Below are 19745 nucleotides of genomic sequence, written 5' to 3'. Positions count from 1 at the left end.
ATCCATGCCCTCAACAACTGCAGCACTAACTTCCTTCATCTCTGCAACAGAAGCACCACGAGGTTTTCTACCCTGCCATCTGGCAACGAGACATTGTTGCGCTCCATCAGAATGTAAACATAACCTGCCATCCAATGAAGGGGTTACCTCAACCACTGGTGAACTTGAATCATTTGAGTTCTCATGAGCACGTCGCTTCAATTCAATTTCAGTACTTGCAGTTCTTTCTGCTGTCTTCCTCTTCTTAGAAACCGACCAAGTTCTTTTTGCCAAACCTGAACGAGCTCTCTTGAAAAAAGAAGAAAGCGGATCTTCCAGACTCGCATCTGAAGAACAGTCGGAACTCTCATAAAGCCCTGAAATTCCTTTTTTCTCATTTTCCTCTTCCAAATCATTCTGAGATATTTTGCTTCCAGATTTTACTGCATCTTCAAGTGGCACATCTAAACCTGAATCCTCCACCCAGTCGGGCACTTCCACCCCATCCAAAGAGGAAGAATATTTTTCAACTCCGGATCCCGCATCGCCAGCACCTTTAGCCCTCTTTGGGTCCTTCACCTTCTTCCTAAAACTAGCCAATGTATCATACAACTCACCAGAATCCCCCTTCTCATCCCTAGGGTTTTCTGCCCTAGCTTCTACCACCAGAGGCTTCCCCTTCGTCGCCACCTGCGACCTCTTCAGCTTGAACAGCGATCCAAGAGGACGCTCAGCGTCATCCAATTCGCCTCCCATCGTTACCGAAGGCAATGATTTTCCATACTGCTGCTTCTCCACCTCATCAGCCACCTTCAAGCTCTTGGAACAAGGTTTCAAATAGGTCAGTTCCGTGGTTCCCAACCCTACCATGCCACTATCATCGAAAGAGCCACCAAAACCGGATTCTTGTAAAACACCTTGCATCATTCATATGGTTATTTTTCTAGTTTTCTCGACGCCAAGAGCCGAAAACCTCCAAATACTCACAAACCCACCAAACAAAACAGAACGAAGGGAAGGTGGGAAGAGGTTTGGAGGAAGCTCAGCCTTGTTGTTTGTGACGAAGAAACGATGGAAACAAATCTTTCGAAAGAGGACGAGGGGAGAGAGCAGCTGACCTGAGAGAGATAGTGGCGTCCGGAGGCGGCACAGCGAGGCGGATTGGGCGACCTCAGATGGATATCGGCAGCTCGGCGCTCGGAGGACCGATGAGTCGGAGGAAAACAGTGCGAAAGAGATAGAGCAAGGAAAGGACGAAGAAGAGGGCCGTTTTTATAAGAGAAAGGGGGAGAGAGGGAGGAGGGCGGGGTTGGGGTTGCCTTCGGTGATTCCTTTCGGAGTTGGGTTTGTGCTTCTTATACAAGTCTTCTAGGCTGTGGATTCTTTTTGTATTTATCCATCTGCCTTTTTTTTATTTTTGAGGCTGTTTTGTGAGAAGAGGATTCTTATGAGAGATGGGCAGCTTGATATTAAGCATACGTTCAAAGAAGAAGAGTGATTGAGAGAAAAACTGCAGAGTAGCAAGGCTTCTGAAAATTAAATAAATAAATAAATAAATAAACAGGCATATTTATATGAATCTATTTTTTTTATAAAACTAGAAAATTGATGTAATTAAATATCAAGCCAAAGAAATCCTCCAAAGTTTACATGATGATGTAGACCAAATGAGACTACAATAGTCTGTATGAGGCACAGGAAGGATGATGAAGGTCTATTTGGTGGGTACAAACAGAATTTTAAGAATCTTAATTTAGTTTTTAGATGTGTATAATTACAAATAGAATCACATAATAACCGAGTTCCGCCGATATCGAGTTTCACCTTCATGAAAGAGAGAAGTGGAAGGAAGATTACTATTATCTGTTTTTGGAAAAGATAACTGCTAACGAACTTTTGAAATATCTAATAAAAACATGATATGGCGTAAGTATAAAAAAATTGGTTTAGATCACAGTTACATTGAGTTTTACATAGTAGAAAGAGCATTGGATCTTGGTTGTATCTAGTTTGCCCTTCTGTGCAATCATTGACAAGCACACTATAAATGAACCCTACTTTCACCTTGTATTTTGCCTCCCAATATGGACACCTCATTTACTGAAACTCTAATTTGCACATGAAGTGGTTGATGGAAATTCTTTCCATGCCTTAATCTAAGATTGGTGATGCTAATATTCTCTGTGGGGGTGATGGATTTAAGTGCAGGGTAGCAGCTGCGGAGGTCCTTTAAGGACTCGAGGTTTGGTCATTTTGCACCCAATAAATTTGATTAGATTTAGAAGGTGGAGGCATATCCAAGATATGTTGTTTTATTTGGAAAATAGATTTGGTATTATTAAGACAAGGAAAGAGATTATTGGACTCACAAGTTATATCGAGTATTTTAAACAGGGCAAAAAAACACAATAGCAAGATTACGTAGAGCTGTTTGGATATTTCTGTAGGAATCAAACCTGTTGGCCTACCTAGCCTACATCTTCTAATGGCCTCCTAGCTTGCTGGATTGTTAATCTACAAGGAGAAAAAAAGATTCATGGGGATCTTTTTTTTTATCCCATGTGATTATGGCTAGAAAGTGTTTGATTGATATGAGTCATAGTTAAACAGGCTGCCCAATCTATGAATCCAGCAGGAAATTCATCCTAATCCTGTTGGATTACTCAAATAGGCCCTTAATATTTTATATGGAAATTTCAAGTTTTAAATCTTTTTATCTCGTTCATGCGAGCACTTGGGAACTCGATTGGTTGGCAAAGAAATGTGTCAAGTCTCAACAGTAACAAGGTTGATGTGTACAAATGTGCCACTGACATTTGATCAACTGAAAAGATGATGATGGGGATGGAAAGAAGGATAGACAGTAATATGGTCCGTGTACCTTGACTTTTAAGAACTTTCGTCTTCATTACATTACAAATTCAAAGAAGATGGATCAGATAAAAGCATCGCATTGGGCTACAATAAGAGTATAGTATTGGGCTATGGCAGTTACAACTACTCCTATAGTAGAACTACTAATAGAGTAAAACTAAGACAAGGTAAAAAGATACATTGAATTAATTGTGGAATGGTGCTTCATATAAAGTACAATCCAATATATATACTAAAATAAAATAACTATCTGCTATGGCTATTGCCATCCACGTCTGCATCCACTCCTAACAGTTATAGTAACTGACACCAATTCTCTTCTCACTATACACGTTCTTCAGCATGATTGCTCCGCACCAACTGTCAGCTCGATATCCTTATTTAATTAGCTGAAATCCTTGCCATTCTTCCATTTGACCTATTTCATGTCAACATTCTTGTGGCCATTCTTGCATATTTGGTCTCTAATTAGATGCCTTTAGTTGACTTCTACTCAATGCCCATTTGGTCTTTATCACTTTGAATTTTTTTCCGAGGCTCATTATACATGTTCTCCTTTTATCTTATGGCGAGTTATGCATGTGTCTCGCACGCATCAATCCTAGCAAGGATGCATATATACATGCATGCATGTATATGTGAATATATATATATATATATATATATATATATATATATATATATGCACACACACATACATACATACCTACATGTATATATGGATGTACATACGCATTTATATGCATATGTATACTACTAAAGCTGGCGAGAAGCCAATAGGAAGCTAGTTCCTTCTAAAACTAATTTCATGGCCTTAGATCTAATTCCATGTGGTAACTACATCCATTTTTTTGTTACAATACATCAACAAAGTTTTACTCTGTTCTTGATAAAAACTCTTTATGTACCAAATCGCTCTAATGTGTATAAGAAAACAATAGCATACATTCTTGGATAAAATATCAATTCTCATAAAATCATTTAACTGAAGTGCCCTGGTAATGCATGAGTCTTGATAAAAGAAAGCTTACCTTGATAATGGGTGAATATTCACTGCTTTCATAAGTTCTAATATATCTTAAGTGGAAAGCTTATATTTAATTAAAAAAATGAATTACCGAAACAAAGATAATATTTATGTGATTTTTATTCAGACTTAATTTATATGGTTTTCCACATCAACAGTTTGTTTTAGATGCAAGCTTTTTCTTTTTCCCTTTTTTAACATCCAGCTCTTTTCCCCCTCCCCCTATTGAACATTCAAAAGGTTTTTATATTCAAGGTTACACGAACATACAGACAAATCATAGTTTCTGGAGGCACTAAAATGAGGATTTATGGGATATATTTCCCCTTCCAAGTGTCAATAGCTAGAGGAAATCCACAAGCAAACTCTAATTTAGTGATGTATATAGAGATGGAACCTCAAGAAGCACTTTGGCAAAAACGAGGGATTATTAGATTCCTGATTCATCGAATGAGGTTTGTTAAGCAGCCGAGAGAGAGACTAACTCTTTACATAGACTACATCACAAGATATTTTCTGAGATAATAAAAATCATTTATTTTAGGACGTTTTTATATAGCATGGATGCTTAATATATAGCACACAAATCCTTCTTTTCAGGTCATGTTAACCTAATTAGCCCATGAGATTGTGAACAGGCTCTCACAGGAGAAAAATGTCGCCATTTATTGTTCTTCTATCAACGGCTTTAATATAACTATAAATTAGTTAAATCCTAAACTAGTTAAACTAAATTTAGATCATAAATATCGTTAGTCTAAGCAGTCATGATTACTATCAAAAACTTATGATTAATATACAAATTAAACCAGAAAAATTACTTGCCTGATTCTGCTCAAATCAAATCGATTTAAAATTGAAGCAGATTTGTCGCACAAAGGCCTAAACCTCAATTAATCTGTGGACAAACCAAAGAAATAATTCCTTGACTAGTTCGAAGTTTCTGCTGTTTTGCTTTTCTAAATTCAATTTTTTATATGTTTGTTTGTTGGGATTTAGCCGGCCGAATACTAAATTCATCAAGAATAAGTTGAACAATGTTTCATGAATTCTAATTCACTCGTGCTTTTACATCATATCGAATCGAATTACGCATTGACTTGACTTAGGCTGCATTTTTTGCAGAATAATTTTAAAGCGGATAAGAAAAATTGAGCACTATAGAACGGATAGGTTTATTCCCTCTCCTGTCATGAGATATGTGGTTTTTGGGGTTTAATTGAAGGAATAAGTGAGAGGCCAAAAGATGAAGGAATATAGTGCATTATGACTTCATGATTTCATGATGATTTAGATTTTTTTCACAAATACAAAATTATTCCCATTGCTTTTATACTTGACAGATAGAAAAAGTGGGAGTGTAAAATACAAATTGACTTAAGATGTGAAAGTGGATAAGTCTATTCCATCCATCCTCATGCATAGGCTTATCCCCTGAGTGGGAGAGATATCCTCCTACATGTCGCGGCATGGGAATAGGCTAACCCGCCGGCACAAAAGCCAAAAATGAGAAAGGGTATGGGGGTTATTGATGGAGGCGCCCGCTGCTGTTTTTTTTTTTTTTTATTTGAATTTCGCGAAACGCTTTCGTTATTCCAATTTCGCGAAATCACCACGGGCGCATCTACGGAAAGCACGAATGCATCCGCAAAACGATCCATTTGCCCCAGCACAATTATCCCTAATAAATACTTCTTGATTTCATCTTTTTGGGATACGAAAAATTTATAAAAATACTAAAAAAATTCTGAAAAAAAATTCTGCCTCTTAACCCCTTCTGATTTTCATTTTTGCAATTATATTTAATTTATTTTATTTTTTTTATGCCGTTCTTCGCTGGATCTGCAAGTTCGATCAGATTTGATTTGGATTCTTCCGAGACGTACCGAAGAAGAAGTTTAGGATCGTCGTATCTCTGAGGAAGATTGCCGGAAGACCCGTACGTACGTGGGGGCAAACACTTCTTTGAGACAGCGTTTACGCGCTTCGATCTGCCTTCAATCAGGCTATTTTTTTAATTTTTATTTTAAATTTAATATTCATAGATCTGTAGTATTTGCAATTTTATGATTTAAATATATTAAATTAATAGGTTTATTTTGTGCTAGAGTAGATTTCTTTTGTGTTAAAATAAAATTATTTTGATGCTGAATAATATATACATATATTATTCCCTTTAAGATTTTCCATTAATTATAATTTTTAGATTTATTTGTTTATTTAGACAATATATTGCGAACAATCCAAAGAAATGCTTGTTTATTTTTTTTAGTAATATATAATTCAGTAAATCATTTTAAAAAGGTAATAAGGAAAATTCGGAAATTAGTTAATACATAATAATTAATTCATTAAATTGACTTATTAGATCTAAATCAATTATTTTAATAAGGTAATAAATCTTATAATTCATTGAATTGACATTTTAGATCTCAATTATAATAATTGATTTTCTAGCACAAAATTAGTAATCAATTATTCTAATAAGGTAATAAATCTTATAATTCATTGAATTGACATTTTAGATCTCAATTACAATAATTGATTTACTAGCACAAAATTAGTAATCAATTATTCTAATAAGATAATAAGTCTTATAATTCATTGAATTAAAATTTTAGATCTCAATTATAATATTTGATTTGCTGGCACAAAATTAGTAATCAATTATTATTAATTTAAAAAATTTCAAACGGAGAATTTAAAAATTGGTTAATTCGTAACAACAAATTTAAGTTTGCACTTAGGCTTTTGCAAAAATTGAATTTGTGTGATTTCTAGTGATTATATCCACTAACTAATAGTGTCAAATTACCTTTAACTTTTATTTTAAATTTAATATTAGTACATTTGTAATATTTACAATTTTATATTTTAAATATATTAAATGAATAGATTTATTTTGTGCTAGAATAGATTTTTTTTTGTATTAAACTAGAATTACTTTGATGCCGAATAATATATACATATATTATTCCCTTTAAGATTTTTCATTAATTATAATTTTTAGATTTATTTGTTTATTTGAATAATATATTACTAACAGTTATTCCCTCGCCCCACTTAATCCCCATCTAAACACAGCATAAGCGAATCAGGTATGGTCTGGATCATTCACAGAATCATAGTCCTTCCCCAGGACTTTGTCCATGTTTGATGTCGTTAATCTGTACGAGTTCAGATCGTTTCCTGACTCTTTTCTCCGGTTCAATCGCGGACACGATTCGTAAACCCCTCCCCAAACCCGACTCAATGGTAAAAGCACACGGATCGACTGCTTTTCCAGAGAAATCCGCAGCCGTCCGATTATCCAATTCCTAAGCAACAGGCGGCCCCGCTCCCAAAACCGCCAACCCACGTCACCGTCCCCTCTCTCTCTATATATATAAGACCCTCGTAGCCGGTTCTATTCCACTAAATCCCATGTTCCTACTCCCTCTCCGAGACTCGAGGTTTTAACAACCTGAAACCTTAGCCCTAGCCGTCCGCCTTCCTCCATGGCTCGTACGAAGCAAACGGCCCGCAAATCCACCGGCGGCAAGGCTCCGAGGAAGCAGCTGGCCACCCAGGTATTGATCTCTTCCCTGATTTCGCCGACTTGGTGACAAATTTTTCTTTCAAAGGTCTAATCTTTTTTCCTCCTCTTTGTTGGATTTCGTCGTGAAGGCGGCGAGAAAGTCGGCTCCGACTACCGGGGGAGTGAAGAAGCCCCACAGGTACCGGCCGGGGACGGTGGCGCTTCGGGAGATCCGTAAGTACCAGAAGAGCACGGATCTCCTGATAAGGAAGCTGCCGTTCCAGCGGCTGGTGCGGGAGATCGCGCAGGACTTCAAGACGGATCTCAGGTTTCAGAGCCATGCCGTTTTGGCTCTCCAGGAGGCGGCGGAGGCCTATTTGGTCGGGCTGTTCGAGGACACCAACCTCTGCGCCATCCATGCCAAGCGCGTCACCATAATGCCCAAGGACATCCAGCTCGCACGCCGCATCCGTGGCGAGCGCGCTTAGAGACTCCTCTTTTCCCTTTCTCGTTTTCTTCCCGTACCCGTTCTTTCCTTGTTCTCCGTTCGTGTCTCTCTATCTATTCTTTCTTTTGCCATTTAAAAAAATAGTTTCGATGTATATGTTTATCTTAGAGATAAAACATTGGAAATAGAGACTATGGCGATGCTTCTTTTCTTGTTCGAAGTGTTAATCGTTAGAACGATTTGTTTGATTTTGCGGACAAAAACCGAGCCTTTGCAACGCCAAGAAAGTGTGATGAGAGGTCGTTGGGTTTTTTTGGGGTTCTGTTCGACATGCCATGATGAATTTGATTTGGGAAATTGTCGTCCATGGCCGGATCTCCTGTCATGATGGTGATATGAGATGTCTCGTGGTCGGGACAGGTATGGCCTGTCTCTGAACTGTGTCGGCCAGTTAGATTTTGGTGTCGCAGGCCCTGTCCCGTAGAAAGTTAGGGCGGGGTGCTCAATTGACATGACATGCACTTGTCTCGCCGCCCGTTCCTAGTACATTTGTCTGGTAGGATTCATGTCAATTTCCATTAGAAGAGGTTAATCAGTTTTAAAGGTTTGGGACGTTATTGTTACTCAATTCTGTAACTTGACCGGATCAAAACTCAAAAGTATTGTTAAATGAGATCAGCATTTGTCTCCTTTCTTGTTATTATTATTTAAGGTTAAATTAGTATTTAATTGATCCGAAGAATGAAATGTATAATATATAATTGAAATATATCCGAGTCTTATGGAGCTGTATTTGACCGAGTTGGGTTGATTTTTGATTGGCTTGAAACTGATTTTGAGCTAATGTTGCTGGTTTAAGTCTGATTTGTGCGGCATTTGATGGAGCTTGACTCGAGCTTCTTTGGAGCGGAGCAATGAATTAGGTCAGATTAAGCTAATGATATCTTATCTGGGTCCAATTAGTTCATTTATGGGTCAACTCACCCTCCCTCGTCCAGACCTTGACCCGACCTTTGACTCTTATCTCACGTGAGCTGTTAAGACTATGCGGGTTTTCGTGTTTCAGTTGTGAAAAGAAAACAAAAAATCGAGGCACAAAAAATTCAGTTAAAAAAAAAAAAAGGCTCGATGGCTCGTGACTGAGGCTTGCCCAAGCAGTAATATCTTAAAAATTTAGGTCATAGCACGGATGGTTCCCTCCCCTTTCAAAATAAATAAATAAAAAGAAGACACTACTCTCTGTATCTGGCCTCTGCTCTTTTTTATATTTCTGTTTCTTGTTTTTGGCTTGCAAGCCTTTGTTTGGGGTTCCTCTCGCTATTTGTCGTCCAAAGAAAATATTCTAAGATGATCGTCTTTAGCCTGCTTATGATTCATGACTTCTTTTCAAGTGAGAGAGGTTATAAGACAATCCTTTTTTTTGATAAACACAACACAGTATTAACACACAATACTTCTTTCCCATTCTGCGACAACCAGATATGCCAGTAGACTCGCAATGGGAGATAGTAGAGATAATGTAGTAGCTCATTGCAACTCTCTCTCTATACACCATAAAGCCCCACTTTGTAATAACCAATCACAAACATACATAGAATAAAGAAAGAAGAAAGAACAAGTCTTGATCGAGCAACTCCCTTACACCTCTCCATATAGGCTCATTTCTCAAATACACAGATGCCTATGTCACATTCCGGTCCCCCGGAGGTCAAGAGCCCATTCATTTTGCCCACCTCCTCCCTTCCACTCTGAAGCAATAGCAGCGCGATGTCCTCCGGGTCACTGTCTACACCAAAATCTGAGACGACCTGTTGGGCGCTGAACCTATCTTCCTGGCTCAACTGGGATGCAACAAACTTGTCAAGGGCCCTCCAATCGGTCACCTTCTCGATGGCATTGCACCCCCTTGTTTGCTCCTCGTCTTCGTTCTCCATGGCTGTAGAGAGTGGGCTGGGTTGCTTCACTAAGGGAAGGGGGGGGCTCTCGAGTTGCGGGAGTTGGAACAATTGTTTTGAGTGCAAGAGGTTCAGGCGATCGCGCTCGGTCTCTTGCTTGCAAAGGAGAGTCTTGGGCTGCATCTGGAGGTATTCGATTGGGTTGACCATGGCGGAGATCACCCTGCTGGGCTCGTCGTAGCCATAGTTGGAGTCCCACACATCGACGACGCTCCTTGTTGGGCAGGCAAGTCGTTTCTTGAATGCTCGACAAACGACCCATCCTTCTTCCTGCAAAGAGCACCAAGGATAGGAGCAGGAGATGAGTATTAGTTAGTGCGTACCATAGAGTGAGAGAAGAGGAGAAAAATCTTTTTGACAGGAGTCAAGAGAGGTTGACAGGAGTTTCGTTTAAAAGAATCTTCTTTCAAAGTGAGGACAAGCTTATAAAGTTTTCTTGAGGGGTGAGACACGTTGGTTAGTTGATAGATGCGAAGGGTGACATTTGGGTGGATATATAGTCTTGTTCTAAAGTGAATAGGAGATAAAAGCTCCTTTTGTGAATGGAATGGAAACTTTTCCATATATTACAAACGATTAATATGAAAACAGAAAGGGATGATGGCTTTCGGTCCGTCCCTTGGGAGGGGATAAGTGGGACATCTCTTGATTAAAAGAGTCTTTAGCTCAAAACGTTCCACTCGGGCGTCGGTTCAGAAACTAGGGTTTGTACATTACCCACCTAGTGTTCTTTTTTGCAAAAAAAAATCCTTTGCGAGTGGTCTTTTTTCTTGAGACTTTTTGTTGCTGTCTACCGCATTACTCCATTAAGATATTAAGACCTTCTGAAGAGAGATTAAAAGGAAGAGGTTAAGAAAAGATAGCGGAACATAATGTTTTACTGTAGCAATATATATAGAATAGGACTTTGACTAAAAGGAGTCCTGTCTCAAAAAGAGAAGGTGTACATATTTGACTTTGCAGGCAAAAACTAGGTGTGTGAGTTCGCAACTGGGCTACTTTGTTGCTATGCGTATATATCCACAGTCCACAGACAGAATCTCTAAAATCCATCTCTACCAAGTCTCCTTTCAGGATGAGCACTGTCTAAAGCAATGGCCATTAATCCAATACAATTCTTCTATACTAAGCAAGATAGTAAAGCAATTAACGTTTTCTACTGCAAGGCAAATTAGGCTCAAACTTTATCCATCCAGTTATTCTTCATGTGCTTTTGCTTAGACCAATCTTCTCCTGAAAATTCGACCATTTTGTGTTCTAGAAAACAAATGTTAAGGTTTTTTTTGTGTGTGTGTGTGTGTGTTGGGGGGGGGGGGGGGGTGGGTACGTAGGTATGCAAAAAACTATTCTTAGACATATCCTTTAAGAAGATTGTCCATAAAAGTAACAGAAGAGATAACCGACTATTTTAGCTCTGTACCATTTCGATATAACCCTATAGTTTGTAAGCTTAAGGGGGGAGAAGGTTTGTTTTTGAGCTTGCCTGGGGTGGTCCATTCTCTTCAGACTCAAGCCTGTACTCGTGAATGATCCAGTCACTCTTCTGTCCATTGGGTGCTCTTCCCTTGTAGAAGACCAGTGTCTTCCTCATGCCAATAAGCTTGTTCTTGTCATGGACGGCCTTGTCCCGGCCTGTTGCCTTCCAAAAACCAGCCATGGTTGCCCGATTCGTCCTTGTGCCCGTTGGGTACTTCTTGTCCTTGTGGCTGAAGAAGTACCACTCACTTTGCTCTTCATATCCGATCTGACACCATTCTTTTAGTACATGATAAGAAAGAACAATACTCATTATTTCTGTATTCGTAGAAAGATAAATATGAACCAGTCCTATATATGTTGTAAAAGATTTAGAAGGGTAACTCCAAAACTAAGACTAAGAACTTTTAGGAGCTAAGAAAAAAGGTAGATAGCTACTAACAATCCCGAAAGGAGAGATTTTTAAAGTGTACATCGTTCCAACCTTGAAGATCCCACGGTTCGATTCTGTATAGATCAATTTCTTTGATGACATCAAGGTCTATCTTTTGAGAGGCCACTTTCTTCTTAAGGTAATAGCCGACAAGCTCCTCATCAGTAGGATGAAATCTAAACCCAGGAGGAACACACGATTCCATGGAGTCCATCACCTGCATCAAATTCCACCCACCCATGATTCCATCACCAATCGTTCCTAGGCAATGCAACAACACAAGCACACAGATGTTATTATATGTTAAAAGAACTCTTCAAATCACATGAAGCCATGTGTCATACGTCGGGCTTTTCATATCCCAAAAGGAAAGGCAGCCTATTTACTGGACACAAGGCCTTGGAGAAGAAAGCAGCTATGATGTGTTTTCACAGTTTGATTAAGTCAGAAGGGAGTTATGGTGGTTCAAGGTTAGCAGCTGGTGCTGCAATGGTCTGAGAAGAACCACAGGCAAGTTGTACAATTCCTGCTAATGATGTTGTCCCCTGAAGGGGAATGGTGTAAATGATTCTTTAAAGAACATGTGTTCCATTAGTCCATACTAAGAATCATAGCTCCAATATAGAAAGGGGAATAAAAGAAAGACTGATCAAGAGAGAAAGCTCAAAGCCGCTCTACATTTTTTTATTTACAGAACATTTGCCATGCTGGAGATGATCTAAATATGGAGAAAAGTTTGTAGAGAACATCTCATACCCATGATCTTATATTTTTAACAATCAAAGTATATAGTATTACCAACAAAAAACTTAGAATCGGTCAGCAATATAACTTCTATTTGACTTTAAAGAAGACAACCAAAAGAGTAACTATGAAGTTCTTATTGTCAGGCTTATTTGTATTCCTAGATGGAGGAAATAGTTGACTGGATATAATTATTATAAAGATTATGGAAATGAAATAAGAAATGAAGATCATTATTTCTGTAGGCCAAAAAAGTCCATGCTCACTAGAGTCCGCACAGGGTCATACATCTAGTTTCGAGTGAGAATAAGAAAATAGCAAGCAAACAAAAATAATTTATGCATTTCGTTTTGGAACCGCTAGCATTTTGCTCAAAAAAAATAAAAATAAATCAACAGCACTACCAATTCATAACATCATAAAACATTTCAGTAGTAGCATACAAAGAAAACTGAATTGTTCCCGGTATCCATATGAGAACTCAAGCAGCAAAGAAAATAGATATTTCTTTTACGCATGTTCTTTAAAATGTAAAATTCATGTCCTTTTACAATCTAAACTATACAGGCAGAACGTAGATTTTCTGAACTCCTTGATAACTACAAGTCTACAACTATCTAATGATGTAACAAATCATTTCAGAATTCATCATGCCCTTAGTGTCATCACCTTGAGCACTTTCTTTAGAGGGACTAGGAAGAGCCTTGACTTTGCAAAACAATTCTCATAAATTCTCTCGCTAGGAATTGCGGATCTCTTCTTCCTAAGAAAGAGAAAATCCATCAGAAAAGGATCACCATCTATTTATCTTCTCTGAGCTTTTTAAGCAGTCCTCAGCTTTCCATCGTCATGCAACTTAATTTTCTATTGGCTGAGAAAGTCTCCTCGTGCAACATAGAATAGAGAGAGAGAGAGAGAGAGAGAGAGAGAGAGAGAGAGAGAGAGAGATGATAACACAACTTAAAAAGAGAACAGAAGGTAGGTGAGGTCCCCAGAGCATGGGACAAGTGGCTGACGTTTGCTAGGAGAGAAAGCATGCGCTTCTTGTTCAAAGGGAAAAAGTTGGTCTGGGAGCAAAAAGAATGAACGGGGAGAGAGGGAGACTCTTTCTTGGATCAGGCCTGACAAGGAGAGGCTTAAAAAACGAGCACACTAAGCCTGCACAGCTTTCTGATCCTTTTGTCCCTTTGTCTAGGACTTCCATGGCACATCTGACGACCTCGGCCCCTGTAGAGTAACTAACTCAGAATGCCAACTTCATAAGTATTTTATATTGAAGCAGCAGCAGCCGCGGCAAGAAAAGTCTAAATGTGTCAATCCTCTTGGGTATTGGTGTTGTATTATGGATTTTAGCTATGTATACGCTAGAGAGAGAGAGGTTGGTGGGGGGAGGGTGGAGAGAGGGAGAGCGAATGAGCAAAGTAGCTATATTACGTAAAAGGTAATAGCTAGATTGATTTGTTTGAGGAAGAGATTGGCCGGCTCTAGAAGAGAGATTATTACAAGCATTATGAAGAGATAGAGAGATTGTGGGACTCGGCAGGAAGGAAGAGAGGCTATACAATGAAAAACCTAATAGCTAGGCTGATTTGTTTGAGAAAAGAGGATTAGTGGACTAAGTGATTGGATCTAGAAGAGAGATTAGAATTGTCAAGAGAGAGAAAGATATTGGTGACGGAGGGAGTTCTTTCTCTCCGTTTTTTTCTTATTTATTCTTGAGAATGGGAGAGAAAACACTTTGAAATAGAAATAATTAGGAGAGAATAGCAAGACTGGCTTTTGGAGAAAGATGGATTAACAAATTTTATTCCAAAATAAGAGATAGGATATTATACAAATATTGAAGCTGGGCACTTCTAGCTGAAATTCAAAAATGGATGAGGGAATGGGAAAATATAATATCTATGGAAAATTAATTTTGATAAGAGGGAGGCAAAGCCACCCGGACTTTATTAGAAAAATGGAGTTTACAGAAGCTATTTATAAAAAAATTGCAAGAAAAAAAATAAAATAAAAAATAAAAATTTGTTACAAAAATAAGTGGTTTATAAGTAGACCTGTTAAACTATTCAACAAGCTGAACAATCTAATAAATAATTTGAAGAATCTCTATATCTTTCATGTACAAGCTCTATATCCTAATTTGAAAGATCTCTATGTAAAATTAGTCTCTGATTTTCTCCTGGAGAATAAGATGCAAATTTACGACAACTTGAGTGAGTTCTCCATCCAAAAAAAAAAAGACTATGCCTAATATAATTTGATATATTTGTGATGAATTTTAGACTTGAAATGGGACAAATAATAGAAAAGAAAAAAAATTGAATGACAACTGAAGCTAAGAATTAATAGAACTGCAATGCCATTAGCAAACCACGCTTTCTTTTTAATGTCAACCTACTGGCAAAAACAAAAGGTGAAGAAGGTTGAAGCTTGAAACAAATAGCAGAATAGCATTGCAACAACAACTGTAATAACTACTCTAATTAATGATATATATCTACCACTTTTAATCCTTGTAAAGGAAAGATATACACGTGAAATATTAATTACACAAAGAAGAACAGCTATCTCTGAGATGGCCTAGATCACCGGATGCGAAAAACAAAACCAACAGAAACCCTAATGCTTCAACACCACAACTATGAAAATAGAGAAGATCGTCACAAAAGTTATATATGAACTTGTCAAAGCTACAGTTGAGCGCTCTTAAGAATTATAAAACGCAAACAAATACGAGGAGGAACAACTCAGGTGCTCTAAATCTTTAACTGTATGATATGGATAATTCCTTCTCTTTCTAAGATGTCTTGTATCATCACAACACTCAAATCCAAGACAAAACCCAAGCACTTTTGATAGCTACAGCAGCATAAATTTGACACTTAGAACAAAACCAAGATCTTTCATCATCGTGAGTCAAAAAATGGGGAAAACAAACAGATCGAGATAGAAAGATCATGGAGCAGACGATAGAAAGATGCTACACCCATGCATTTCTTATGAAGGGGATTCAGTGTAGCGACTGCAACTCACCTTAAAAAAACTATAACCAATCAAAGCTTCCCCTTCTAGAGAGAGAGAGAGAGAGAGAGAGAGAGATGGAAGGGATCTTAGAAGATCGAAGAGGCGATGGTGAGACTTGAGAGGAATTGGGAGCTCCCGTTAGAAGAGAGAGGTGAAAGAAGAGGGTGGAGGCATAAAAAAGAGAGGACCCCCTTTCGATTGCGCGTGGGTTGATGGAATGAAGGACCTGCTGCCCCGTCGCTGACGTCGCCCCTTCACCCTCCTTGGCCCACCCCACCACCCTCCAAAGCCTCTCTCTCTCTCTCTCTCTTTCCAGCCTTCTCTATGTATTTCTGAAGCACCTTTTCTTTTTGCTATCTTATCATAAAGTGTCTTTGCTCACCATTGGCGACCATTCCATCCCGTCTCGGGGCGATAATCTTAACATCGACAATATAATTGTCTGGGGGCTGTGGTAGCGTGGAACGTGCAGCTGAGCACGGCCATGGATAGGAGCATGATGTGTGCGAGCTGATGCTGCCACCTTCCTTGTTTGTTGACATTCCACCTAAAATTTTGGGTGGTCTCTCTCATTGGGTGTACTAATCTGATGATGACTGGCTTTGTTGGGTGGTAAAATTGAGTGCATGGGACATGGTTGAGAATTTCAAAGATAAAACAATGTCTTCAGTGTAACATCCTTGCTACTTGATGCCATAATCACCTTTGTTTGTGGCTTCATAACTCATTGTGGATTTGGGATTATTAGAGTAATAAGGAAATGGCATTGCGAACACGACTACCTATCCATCCAAGAGATGGCATTAGTCATGTTGGAGTAAGCCGAGTCAAAGATCTTTGGAAATTTCTACATCTGCTTAGGTAAATAAGCATATATTAAAAAGCTGACTTCAAGCCATAGAACATAATTTTTAAATATTTTTATCTGTAAGAAATGAATTTGACTAGAATATTGATATTTTGGGATTTGATTTATCATTTTTGAGTTTGGAAAGATCTTGTTATTTTTCGGACATTATTAAAAAACTAATTTGCCAACAGTTTGCTTTTCTCTTTACAAGTAAATAACTTGTTGCACTTGCAAAATCATATTTAAATTCAGGATTACAAGCACGACAAGTGGTATTCGGGCCTAAGCTATTTATGTTGGTAAGACACTGATTTTGATTGACATGACGCATTGCAAGTCAACAGCAACGGCATACCTGGGGAAAAATTAAACGAGATTAATCTAAAATCATTTGCTTTCTTTATGAACCAAAAATTACTCTTATAAAGATGTAGAGTTAAGATTTTTGAGCAACAAATGCAGAGTTAAGATTTTGAAAGTGGACATGCACGTTAAAGGAGATACACGAAATGGTAAACTTTGAACATTAATTTGGTACACTGAGAAAAAGGTTATTTTTTCTCTAAAGGCCCATATACTGAACAAGGTGACCCAGACAAAACCGCTAGATCCTCCGATTCACAGCTGCTTTCCTCTTTGACGCGGTTCAACTGTGGGTCGATCGGTTCAACTTACATGCAAAGAGAGCCCTGCATTTCTCATTTTTTTCTCTACCCTCTCGAAGCATCCTACGTCCATATTCTTTGCCCTCAATGCCACCTAGAATTAGAAGATGGACAGGGAGAGAGCCTCTGTTCATAGGGTCCGAACTGCTTGATCTTGGAAACCTGGTACAGGCTATGAGTTACAGGTCTGTTGGGTCGATGGGTTGATCGGATCAACAGGTCGACCGAGTCAACCAGCTGAGTCTCTAAATAAAAGGTAAGAAGTTGAATTAAAGTTTCAAGAAAAAATGTCCTAGTGTGTAAATGACTTAATCTTATTGGATTAATAGAAGTAAATGAAACACTAAATAAAAGAACAGTGGATGCACAAAGATTAGTTAACAATAACCAAGGGCTTATTTGGTTCGCGGGAAGCATTTTTCCTTCTAGGAATATAATTGCTGCGAAACAAATTTCTAGGAAGAGGATGCCTAAGAAAATACTTTTGACATGTTTGGTTGACCATAGAAAAGTGACAAATTTCCAAAGTGCTTATGTTTGGTTGGCCATCCACTTTCCTAAGAAAGTTATGTATAATTCCTATTATGCCCTTAATAAAAATTAAGTTTTTAATGTCTCTTTAATGCTTCTTTAATGTTGAAGGGCCTTTTTGGGAAAAAATAAAAATAAATTGATTCTTGCCTCATGGAAAAGTAACTTTTCCATATTTCTCATGGGAAAGACTTTCCCATGAAATGTGGGAATTATATTTCTATGGGAATACAACTTTTCCATCTCTCTCCTTTGAAAATTCCAACCAAACAAGAGGCATCTCATTACTTTTCCGTTGACCACACTTTCCCCCCTTCTTTTTCCGCGAACCAAACGAGCCCCAAATGGCAGGGCAACATTTTTTAAATGCATGCCTGGGCATGTTTCGCGCTGTCTCTTCTTTTAATGAATCATTCTCAAGAAATCACTGTCATTTGAGTGCTTAAACAAATTCTACTTTGTTTTTTATGGTACTTACATGTTATAGAACTACTTTCTATGGGCTCACCATATTTGAGATTGTTGAAAATTATTTTATTTTCATAGCAAATGAGAACTCCCTGAAGCTTCCGTCACGGTCTCAGGGGGCACCAGGTTGCTCGGCTCCCATTTTATCAAAATATAACCTTAATGTGCCTCTTTATGCTCGAACCCCGTATACATGGAGAGTTCTAGTGAGGCATAATTCCAGTTCCAAAATTCTTCAGTGTGTGTTGCATCACAAATAACTCCAACAACATCATACTTGTGATAATTTAAATATATATCTACAGGGGAAAATAAAATCAAGAATAGCTCTCGAGCAATTTCTAATGGAAAGAGTATATACATCATCAAAAGACTACATTATACTAATCGAACATTATAAGGTGTCTGTCACGATTCATACTGTGAGATATTAATTCCACAATATATAATGAACCGCTCAAAGCTAGCTTATATATCTCCATTGCATATATATATATATATATATATATAACGGCTGGTCACAAAGTTCTAGTGTGAAGATAACTAGCAAAGTGCCAGAGTCAAGAGAAAGAATATAACATAGGGGTGGAGGAGCAGTTACAGTACATGTCCATGTTCACCTTCAGATACATGTCTATTGTATCGTTCATTAGTTAAAAAGAGTAATAGCTCAAAAGTACGAGCTGTGACTCATTTCAAGGACAGCCATTGTTAAATGCCACCAATATTGAGTAAACAATACACCAAGGATTGTCGAACGCTCTTGGGACCATGGGCTTCCACTCAAAGCCCTAAGATTAGAGCTTTCAAGAGTAATGGAATTGGTAGTCAAGAGACATGAAGGCCCTAGTTGTACCTCCATCGTTTGGATAACTGGTTATCATTCTCACAGGGGAGTGACCACACCCCCGCCCCACGGGCCACGGCCGGGTTCTTCCTCTCGAAGGTCAAAACTATAGGTAATAACTATAGGCAATAAATTGCCTTTGACCAATTTCTCACGTTATCCTCGCAATCCACCTTTTGGCCCCGCTGGCGCACGTTATTCCCTTTCTTTTTTTCTCCAACCAACACGTGTGGAAGGAGATAACATAAAAGAGACGAGCGGCTCTGACTCCAGTCACCGCCCCTTCCTGGCTTCGCTAATTGGCCTACGAAAAATGATTTTTAGTTCATTTTCCTGCTGTTTGAAAACTGGTGTCCAGAATTTCCAGCTCTAATCCTGTGGTATACCACGCAGCTCAACATAATATTTATTTGATACTCTGCCATCCATGCTAACGACCTCGGAATGAACCAAGTTAAATTAGGATGATGCATGACCATACATAATTTTGCATGGTTTGCATGGGCCATCTATTGAAATGGTCCTCTACCTCATTCTTAGTAGCTCATAAATCTCGAATCAATGTCGCAAGGTGTGCTAAGAAAAGCCTAATTGGTGCTTGGCATCCATTCTATTGAAGTTAGTAGCATTGGCTAGATAATCCATAGCGTAATTCGCTAATCTTGCGAATATGAGTAATCTCCCTTTTTAAGGCCTTTATGTTGGTAGTTCTATTTTTTTTGTGAAACTGGTTCTAGAACATCTACAATCTAGAAAGGAAACCAAGGATATCTTTTATGTGTTTTTTCAAATGAGGCACCAATAAAACTTGGTCTACTTTGCCCGTACCCTATTATTTTAAGATGATCTTGGATGTATTACAAGGTGATGGTACATTCATTACCATTGCATTTTTCAAAAAGTA

At 38.3% G+C, this 19745-nt stretch overlaps 2 protein-coding genes across 3 annotated transcripts; one reads left to right on the top strand and one right to left on the bottom strand.

The window, feature by feature from the left end:
* The first annotated feature begins 7303 nt into the window (after positions 1-7303).
* LOC103716902 (histone H3.3-like) lies at positions 7304-8065 on the top strand. The gene is made up of 2 exons (XM_008805099.2): positions 7304-7449; positions 7547-8065. The coding sequence occupies exons 1-2, from the start codon at positions 7378-7380 to the stop codon at positions 7883-7885; spliced, it is 411 nt and encodes a 136-aa protein (XP_008803321.1). The 5' UTR covers positions 7304-7377; the 3' UTR covers positions 7886-8065.
* Positions 8066-9245: 1180 nt separating this feature from the next.
* Positions 9246-15645, bottom strand: LOC103716901 (NAC domain-containing protein 37-like). 2 transcript variants are annotated; one of them, XM_039126670.1, is made up of 4 exons: positions 15490-15645; positions 11761-11970; positions 11284-11555; positions 9246-10070 (listed from the first exon to the last, which is right to left on the bottom strand). In XM_039126670.1, the coding sequence occupies exons 2-4, from the start codon at positions 11948-11950 to the stop codon at positions 9504-9506; spliced, it is 1029 nt and encodes a 342-aa protein (XP_038982598.1). In that variant the 5' UTR covers positions 11951-11970; positions 15490-15645; the 3' UTR covers positions 9246-9503. The 2 variants fall into 2 exon arrangements, with proteins under 2 accessions (XP_038982598.1, XP_038982599.1); XM_039126671.1 differs by having other exon boundaries at positions 11761-11926.
* Between the last annotated feature and the right edge of the window lie 4100 nt (positions 15646-19745).

Source organism: Phoenix dactylifera, chromosome 5 (assembly GCF_009389715.1).
Source record: "Phoenix dactylifera cultivar Barhee BC4 chromosome 5, palm_55x_up_171113_PBpolish2nd_filt_p, whole genome shotgun sequence".
NCBI classification, from domain to species: Eukaryota; Viridiplantae; Streptophyta; class Magnoliopsida; order Arecales; family Arecaceae; genus Phoenix; species Phoenix dactylifera.
This window is presented reverse-complemented; position numbering and strand designations above follow the sequence as displayed.